Below are 10,136 nucleotides of genomic sequence, written 5' to 3' on the forward strand. Positions count from 1 at the left end.
GGCAAAGGGTGGCTATTAGAATAATCTCAAATAGGAAATATATTTTGATTTGTTTAACACTTCTTTGGTTACTACATGATTCCATATGTGTTATTTCATAGTTTTGATGTCTTCACTATTATTCTACAATGTAGAAAATATTAAATATAAAGAAAACCCTTGAATGAGTAGGTGTGTCCAAACTATTGACTGGTACTGGATTTAGGTATTTTAGCTGAAATTTGTATTTTCAAAATATACTATACCATTTTTTAAAAAGTGGTTTACAATTTGGGGTCCCCTGTCACGCCTTGGTCTTAGTATTTTGTGTTTTCTTTAATTATTTGTTCAGGCCAGGGTGTGACATGGGGTTATTGTATTTTCGTATTGGGGTTTGTAGTATTTGGGATGTGTAGGGGTGTTGTATAGGCTTGGCTGCCTGAGGCGGTTCTCAATCAGAGTCAGGTGATTCTCGTTGTCTCTGATTGGGAACCGTATTTAGGTAGCCGGGGTTTCACTGTGTATTTTGTGGGTGATTGTTCCTGTCTCTGTGTAGTTTCACCAGATAGGCTGTAATTAGATTTCACGTTCCGTTTGTTGTTTTGTATTTTGTATAGTTTTTTCATGTGTCACTTTTTCTATTAAAGTCATGAGTAACCACCACGCTGCATTTCGGTCCGACTCTCTTTCGACAAACGAAGAACGCCGTTACATCCCCCTTTTACCCTGCATCGGTATCAGAAATCTGATGGCATTATGGTGTGATAAGTTAACTACATGTAAATGATCAAATTATCAATTTCAAAGCATGCTGTGTAATATTCTAATGAGCTCCACCCCAAAACAAGGCCAATAATAATACCCAGTGTGCTTTGCACTTGATTTCGGCATGCTCATTTTCACATATACAGCCGAAACAGTTAGAAAGAGTTTGTGCATGTCTTGTGATGACATTTTGTGACATTTTTGTTCGTTTTGGACTTTTAGAGGCAAGTCGAAGTACCCAAAGACCCAAAGTCTACGCCCCTTCGTCTGTGATTGGTCAACAGTAGGGATTCTTCAACAGATTCTTCCACATTCAACAACAGATTACTTGTTTTCATGCACATTATTTTCTTTGAGAAACACCAAACATCTTAGTTAGTAAAATGACCCTTGGCAAAAACGTCAAAATGAATGACAGATATCTTGAGTTATTTTAAATACACACACATCCTCGCTGCAGAGAGCCAGACTACAGAAATCACAGATATCCCCTTAGTCTTTAAACCTGACTTTTATTATTCACAGAACCAATCTAAAAGATCACAAAACAATTGTATCGACTAGCGACCCGCTTGGACAGTTATGTGCCTGTGTTCTGATATTCTGTCGGCCAATCAAAGGAAGGAAATGTTTCGGCGCCTGGCATCCTTGGGTTGGTGCAACGGCCGGATGGCTGGGGAGGGCGCTGGGCACTACAGGTTTGATGTGTTGCCATGTTTGCATTGTTCTGCCTCTTTCACATCTTAACAGAGTGACAAATACATTTGATTTGATTTGATTTGATGTATATACTGTACTCGATACCATCTGCTGTATCTTGCCTATGCTGCTCTGTACCATCACTCATTCATATATCTTTATGTACATATTCTTTATCCCCTTACACTGTGTATAAGACAGTAGTTTTGGAATTGTTAGTTAGATTACTTGTTGGTTATTACTGCATTGTCGGAACTAGAAGCACAAGCATTTCGCTACACTCGCATTAACATCTGCTAACCATGTGTATGTGACAAATACATTTTGATTTGATTTGAGTGTTGAATTGGGAGTAATTTGGTGGAGGCGAAGACCAAACAGTAGCATGTGTGAGTTCCGGTTAATCAACCATTCAACAGTAGCATGTGTGAGTTCCAGTTAATCAACCATTCAACAGTAGCATGTGTGAGTTCCGGTTAATCAACCATTCAACAGTAACATGTGTGAGTTCGGTTAATCAACCATTCAACAGTAGCATGTGTGAGTTCCGGTTAATCAACCATTCAACAGTAGCATGTGTGAGTTCCGGTTAATCAACCATTCAACAGTAACATGTGTGAGTTCCGGTTAATCAACCATTCAACAGTAGCATGTGTGAGTTCCAGTTAATCAACCATTCAACAGTAGCATGTGTGAGTTCCAGTTAATCAACCATTCAACAGTAGCATGTGTGAGTTCCGGTTAATCAACCATTCAACAGTAACATGTGTGAGTTCGGTTAATCAACCATTCAACAGTAGCATGTGTGAGTTCCAGTTAATCAACCATTCAACAGTAGCATGTGTGAGTTCCGGTTAATCAACCATTCAACAGTAGCATGTGTGAGTTCCAGTTAATCAACCATTCAACAGTAGCATGTGTGAGTTCCGGTTAATCAACCATTCAACAGTAACATGTGTGAGTTCCGGTTAATCAACCATTCAACAGTAGCATGTGTGAGTTCCGGTTAATCAACCATTCAACAGTAACATGTGTGAGTTCCAGTTAATCAACCATTCAACAGTAGCATGTGTGAGTTCCAGTTAATCAACCATTCAACAGTAGCATGTGTGAGTTCCGGTTAATCAACCATTCAACAGTAGCATGTGTGAGTTCCGGTTAATCAACCATTCAACAGTAACATGTGTGAGTTCCGGTTAATCAACCATTCAACAGTAGCATGTGTGAGTTCCAGTTAATCAACCATTCAACAGTAGCATGTGTGAGTTCCAGTTAATCAACCATTCAACAGTAGCATGTGTGAGTTCCGGTTAATCAACCATTCAACAGTAGCATGTGTGAGTTCCGGTTAATCAACCATTCAACAGTAGCATGTGTGAGTTCCGGTTAATCAACCATTCAACAGTAGCATGTGTGAGTTCCGGTTAATCAACCATTCAATTCAAGAGCTCAATCCTTATTTATTAATTTATTTATGATCTATGGGGATCATTAGACTATATTCTAGTTTAAGAAACAACACTAATTTATATTGTTGCTTAGTGATGCTCTAGTTTACAATAAAATATACCTATTGTTTTTGTAATAATAGGTATATTTTATTGTAGACTAGAGCATCACTAAGCAACAATATACATCTTCAGAAATGTCCGATCTAATAGATTATGTAAGAGTTCCACAGAAACCATGGAAACGGTTGGGGATAGATCCCTAATCTCCTCATTACCGGCCATCAGAATCAACCTACATTTAGGCTATTGTTAATATATGTATTTGACACTACGTTGTGGTAGATATTGGAGTATAATGCTTGTAAAGATGCCATCCCTTATACAGTACATGTTCGTCACCAATCAAATGCACTAGTTAAAAACGGCTTTGACTACAACCACCGACTTCTCTATGCTGGCTTTGCTACCAGTTTATCAGAACGGGAGGTGGCATTGAGCACAAAGAAATTTGAAACCCGAAAAAGACAACTTCTAAATATTATGCAGCGAAAACAGACAAATATATCCAAATGGGATTGTAGAAACCACAATGTGGGCCTGATAGAACACATCAATGGGATTCCCCCACAGTCTGCTATCCCCCACAGTCTGCTATCCCCCACAGTCTGCTATCCCCCACAGTCTGCTATCCCCCACAGTCTGCTATACCCCACAGTCTGCTATCCCCCACAGTCTGCTATCCGCCAGAGTCTGCTATCCCCCACAGTCTGCTATCCCCCACAGTCTGCTATCCCCCACAGTCTGCTATCCGCCACAGTCTGCTATCCCCCACAGTCTGCTATCAACCACAGTCTGCTATCCCCCACAGTCTGCTATCCCCCACAGTCTGCTATCCCCACAGTCTGCTATCCCCCACAGTCTGCTATCCCCCACAGTCTGCTATCCCCCACAGTATGCTATTCCCCACAGTCTGCTATCCCCCATAGTCTGCTATCCCCCACAGTATGCTATTCCCCACAGTCTGCTATCCCCCACAGTCTGCTATCCCCCACAGTATGCTAACCCCCACAGTCTGCTATCCCTCACAGTCTGCTATCCCCCACAGTCTGCTATCCCCCACAGTATGCTATTCCCCACAGTCTGCTATCCCCCATAGTCTGCTATCCCCCACAGTCTGCTATCCCCCACAGTCTGCTATTCCCCACAGTCTGCTATCCCCCACAGTCTGCTATCCCCCACAGTCTGCTATCCCCCACAGTCTGCTATCCCCCACAGTCTGCTATCCCCTACAGTCTGCTATCCCCTACAGTCTGCTATCCCCCACAGTCTGCTATCCCCTACAGTCTGCTATCCCCTACAGTCTGCTATCCCCCACAGTTTGCTATCACCTACAGTCTGCTATCCTCCACAGTCTGCTATCCCCCACAGTCTGCTATCCCCCACAGTCTGCTATCAACCATAGTCTGCTATCCCCCACAGTCTGCTATCAACCACAGTCTGCTATCCCCCACAGTCTGCTATCCCCCACAGTCTGCTATCATCCACAGTCTGCTATCCCCCACAGTCTGCTAACGCCCACAGTCTGCTATCCCCCACAGTCTGCTATCCCCCACAGTCTGCTATCCCCCACAGTATGCTATTCCCCACAGTCTGCTATCCCCCATAGTCTGCTATCCCCCACAGTCTGCTATCCCCACAGTCTGCTATTCCCCACAGTCTGCTATCCCCTCAGTCTGCTATCCCCCACAGTCTGCTATCCCCCACAGTCTGCTATCCCCTACAGTCTGCTATCCCCTACAGTCTGCTATCCCCCACAGTCTGCTATCCCCTACAGTCTGCTATCCCCTACAGTCTGCTATCCCCCACAGTTTGCTATCACCTACAGTCTGCTATCCACCACAGTCTGCTATCCCCCACAGTCTGCTATCCCCCACAGTCTGCTATCAACCATAGTCTGCTATCCCCCACAGTCTGCTATCAACCACAGTCTGCTATCCCCCACAGTCTGCTATCCCCCACAGTCTGCTATCCCCCACAGTCTGCTATCATTCACAGTCTGCTATCCCCCATAGTCTGCTATCAACCACAGTCTGCTATCCCCCACAGTCTGCTATCAACCACAGTCTGCTATTCCCCACAGTCTGCTATCCCCCACAGTCTGCTATCCCCCACAGTCTGCTAGCACCTACAGTCTGCTATCCCCCACAGTCTGCTATTCCCCACAGTCTGCTATCCCCTACAGTCTGCTATCCCCTACAGTCTGCTATCCCCCACAGTCTGCTATCACCTACAGTCTGCTATTCCCCACAGTCTGCTGTTCTATCCCCCATGGTCTACGGTCCTTGTTCTATCCGCCACAGTCTCCTATCCCCCACAGTCTCCTATCCCCCACAGTCTCCTATCCCCCACAGTCTCTGTTCCTTCTGCTTTCCCCCACGGTCTGCGTACCTTGTTCTATCCCCCATGGTCTACGGTCCTTGTTCTATCCACCATAGTCTCCTATCCGCCACAGTCTCCTATCCCCCACAGTCTACTAACCCCCACAGTCTCTGTTCCTTCTGCTTTCCCCCACGGTCTGCGTTCCATATATCTCATTCCGGGTGGTATTGGGGTTGATCCATGACAGAGGACACTAGGGGGTATTGGGGTTGATCCTAGAGGGTGTTGGGGTTGATCCATGACAGAGGACACTAGAGGGTATTGGGGTTGATCCTAGAGGGTGTTGGGGTTGACCCTAGAGGGTGTTGGGGTTGATCTTAGGGGGTATTGGGGTTGATCCTAGAGGGTATTGGGGTTGATCCATGACAGAGGACACTAGGGGGTATTGGGGTTGATCCTAGGGGGAATTGGGGTTGATCCATGACAGAGGACACTAGGGGGTATTGGGGTTGATCCTAGGGGGAATTGGGGTTGATCCATGACAGAGTACACTAGAGGGTATTGGGGTTGATCCTAGAGGGTATTGGGGTTGATCCTAGGGGGAATTGGGGTTGATCCATGACAGAGGACACTAGAGGGTGTTGGGGTTGATCCTAGAGGGTATTGGGGTTGATCCTAGGGGGAATTGGAGTTGATCCATGACAGAGGACACTAGAGGGTATTGGGGTTGATCCTAGAGGGTGTTGGGGTTGATCTTAGGGGGTATTGGGGTTGATCCATGACAGAGGACACTAGAGGGATATGGGGTTGATCCTAGAGGGTGTTGGGGTTGATCCTAGGGGGAATTGGGGTTGATCCATGACAGAGGACACTAGAGGGTATTGGGGTTGATCCTAGAGGGTGTTGGGGTTGATCCTAGGGGGAATTGGGGTTGATCCATGACAGAGGACACTAGAGGGTATTGGGGTTGATCCTAGAGGGTGTTGGGGTTGATCCTAGAGGGTATTGGGGTTGATCCTAGAGGATGTTGGGGTTGATCCTAGAGGGTGTTGGGGTTGATCCTAGAGGGTGTTGGGGTTGATCCATGACAGAGGACACTAGAGGATATTGGGGTTGATCCTAGAGGGTGTTGGGGTTGATCCTAGAGGGTGTTGGGGTTGATCCTAGAGGGTGTTGGGGTTAATCCTAGAGGGTATTGGGGTTGATCCTAGGGGGAATTGGGGTTGATCCATGACAGAGGACACTAGAGGGTATTGGGGTTGATCCTAGAGGGTGTTGGGGTTGATCCTAGAGGGTGGTGGGGTTGATCTTAGGGGGAATTGGGGTTGATCCTAGAGGGTATTGGGGTTGATCCATGACAGAGGACACTCGAGGGTATTGGGGTTGATCCTAGAGGGTGTTGGGGTTGATCCTAGAGGGTGTTGGAGTTGATCCTAGAGGGTGTTGGGGTTGATCCTAGAGGGTATTGGGGTTGATCCTAGAGGGTGTTGGGGTTGATCCTAGGGGGAATTGGGATTGATCCATGACAGAGGACAGACACTAAGTCGTATTTTGGTTGTGTCTGTGTGTCGTCACTAGGTTGTCTTGTCGGTGTGAGTGTGTATGATATGCGTGTGTGAGGAGGGCGGGTCGGGGGTTGTCCGGGGAGCGGAGACAGAGAGGATGCCGTCGTGTGATAGGTCGACGAAGAGCAGTAGAGGGTCGACACCCACAGGAAGTATGTAGGTCCTCGTAAACGACCGACTGATGAACCCGTGGACATCTTGTCTCTGGGAGTGGTTACCACTGACCTGACACACACACACACGCACAAACACACACCACAACGAACCAAGGAAGAGGGAGAGAGAGAGACAGGTCGTTTAACTCCAGAAGGTTTGTTAAGGGGTTTGAGGTCAGGGGTAACAGGTCAGGGGTCAGGGGAATAGAGCATGATAGAGGTATTTTTAGCGTGGGCATCGCCATTGAGAACCATTTTGAAGTCTCGCTCTGATGCAACCCCTTCACGGGGTGGGGGCAATAAGTTGACCAGAGTGGCCAACACTGGGACTCAATAAGTTGACCAGAGTGGCCAACACTGGGACTCAATAAGTTGACCAGAGTGGCCAACACTGGGACTCAATAAGTTGACCAGAGTGGCCAACACTGGGACTCAATAAGTTGACTAGAGTGGCCAGCACTGGGACTCAATAAGTTGACTAGAGTGGCCAGCACTGGGACTCAATAAGTTGACCAGAGTGGCCAGCACTGGGACTCAATAAGTTGACCAGAGTGGCCAGCACTGGGACTCAATAAGTTGACCAGAGTGGCCAACACTGGGACTCAATAAGTTGACCAGAGTGGCCAGCACTGGGACTCAATAAGTTGACCAGAGTGGCCAACACTGGGACTCAATAAGTTGACCAGAGTGGCCAGCACTGGGACTCAATAAGTTGACCAGAGTGGCCAGCACTGGGACTCAATAAGTTGACTAGAGTGGCCAGCACTGGGACTCAATAAGTTGACTAGAGTGGCCAGCACTGGGACTCAATAAGTTGACTAGAGTGGCCAGCACTGGGACTCAATAAGTTGACCAGAGTGGCCAGCACTGGGACTCAATAAGTTGACTAGAGTGGCCAACACTGGGACTCAATAAGTTGACTAGAGTGGCCAACACTGGGACAACCATTCAATAAGTTGACCAGAGTGGCCAACACTGGGACAACCACTCAATAAGTTGACCAGAGTGGCCAATACTGGGACAACTCCTCAATAAGTTGACCAGAGTGGCCAGCACTGGGACTCAATAAGTTGACTAGAGTGGCCAACACTGGGACAACCACTCAATAAGTTGACCAGAGTGGCCAACACTGGGACAACCACTCAATAAGTTGACTAGAGTGGCCAACACTGGGACAACCACTCAATAAGTTGACTAGAGTGGCCAACACTGGGACTCAATAAGTTGACCAGAGTGGCCAACACTGGGACAACCACTCAATAAGTTGACCAGAGTGGCCAACACTGGGACAACCACTCAATAAGTTGACCAGAGTGGCCAACACTGGGACAACCACTCAATAAGTTGACCAAAGTGGCCAACACTGGGACAACCACTAATAAGTTGACCAGAGTGGCCAACACTGGCACGACCACTCAATAAGTTGACTAGAGTGGCCAACACTGGGACAACCACTAATAAGTTGACCAGAGTGGCCAACACTGGCACGACCACTCAATAAGTTGACTAGAGTGGCCAACACTGGGACAACCACTAATAAGTTGACCAGAGTGGCCAACACTGGGACAACCACTAATAAGTTGACCAGAGTGGCCAACACTGGGACTCAATAAGTTGACCAGAGTGGCCAACACTGGGACAACCACTCAATAAGTTGACCAGAGTGGCCAACACTGGGACTCAATAAGTTGACCAGAGTGGCCAACACTGGGACAACCACTCAATAAGTTGACCAGAGTGGCCAACACTGGGACAACCACTAATAAGTTGACCAGAGTGGCCAACACTGGGACTCAATAAGTTGACCAGAGTGGCCAACACTGGGACAACCACTATTAAGTTGACCAGAGTGGCATTCAAAGCCACCTGGTCTTCGAGCATTTCATATTATTCTGTAAGTAAATCAGAGACTCCATTACGTGTGATACTTTATGTTGTGTTTCATATGGTATGTATTAATTTGCTGATGTCCATCAACCATTTCGTTAGAGGTCAGGGGTTAGAAGTCTTTACCTCCAGTAGGTTGTCGACAGTGCGAACAGTGACTTCATCAGGAGTGAACTGACACACGTCCAATCGAACGGTCCACTTCCCTGGCTCCGCCTCTATATCAGAGAAGCCCCGCCCTAGCTGCTTGGTGATTCTTGGACGGACATAATAACCATGGTACAGGGTGGGGGTGAGGAGGTCCTGGGGGGTAAGAGCTGGGGGAGGAGTCAGATATCAGAATCATACAGCTGGTGGAGGAGTCAGATAATAGAATCATACAGCTGGGGGAGGAGTCAGATAGTAGAATCATATAGCTGGGGGAGGAGTCAAATAATAGAATCATATAGCTGGGAGAGGAGTCAAATAATAGAATCATATAGCTGGGAGAGGAGTCAAATAATAGAATCATATAGCTGGGAGAGGAGTCAAATAATAGAATCATATAGCTGGGAGAGGAGTCAAATAATAGAATCATATAGCTGGGAGAGGAGTCAAATAATAGAATCATATAGCTGGGAGAGGAGTCAAATAATAGAATCATATAGCTGGGAGAGGAGTCAAATAATAGAATCATATAGCTGGGGAGGAGTCAGATAGAAGAATCATATAGATGTGGGAGGAGTCAAATAATAGAATCATACAGCTGGGGGAGGAGTCAGAGAAAAAAATCATACAGCTGGGGAGGAGTCAAATAATAGAATCATATAGCTGGGAGAGGAGTCAAATAATAGAATCATATAGCTGGGGAGGAGTCAGATAGAAGAATCATATAGATGTGGGAGGAGTCAAATAATATAATCATATAGCTGGGGGAGGAGTCAGATAATAGAATCATATAGCTGGGGGAGGAGTCAAATAATAGAATCATATAGCTGGGAGAGGAGTCAAATAATAGAATCATATAGCTGGGGAGGAGTCAGATAGAAGAATCATATAGATGTGGGAGGAGTCAAATAATATAATCATATAGCTGGGGGAGGAGTCAGATAATAGAATCATATAGCTGGGGGAGGAGTCAGATAAAAAAATCATATAGCTGGGAAGGAGTCAAATAATAGAATCATATAGCTGTGGGAGGAGTCAGATAATAGAATCATATAGCAGGGGGAGGAGTGAGATAATAGAATCCTATAGATGGGGGAGGAGTCAAGTAA

The 10,136-nt window shown here is 46.3% G+C and overlaps 1 protein-coding gene across 1 annotated transcript; it reads right to left on the reverse strand.

The window, feature by feature from the left end:
- Window positions 1-2,224: 2,224 nt before the first annotated feature.
- Window positions 2,225-9,197, reverse strand: hspb2 (heat shock protein, alpha-crystallin-related, b2; the record flags this gene model as incomplete). The annotated part of the gene is made up of 2 exons (XM_052517396.1): window positions 2,225-7,063; window positions 9,007-9,197. Coding segments are annotated over 2 exons (407 nt in total), but the record flags the coding sequence as incomplete, so codon positions are not given.
- Window positions 9,198-10,136: the final 939 nt, after the last annotated feature.

The sequence above is a fragment of the Oncorhynchus keta genome, unplaced genomic scaffold (assembly GCF_023373465.1).
Source record: "Oncorhynchus keta strain PuntledgeMale-10-30-2019 unplaced genomic scaffold, Oket_V2 Un_scaffold_7763_pilon_pilon, whole genome shotgun sequence".
Classification (NCBI taxonomy): domain Eukaryota; kingdom Metazoa; phylum Chordata; class Actinopteri; order Salmoniformes; family Salmonidae; genus Oncorhynchus; species Oncorhynchus keta.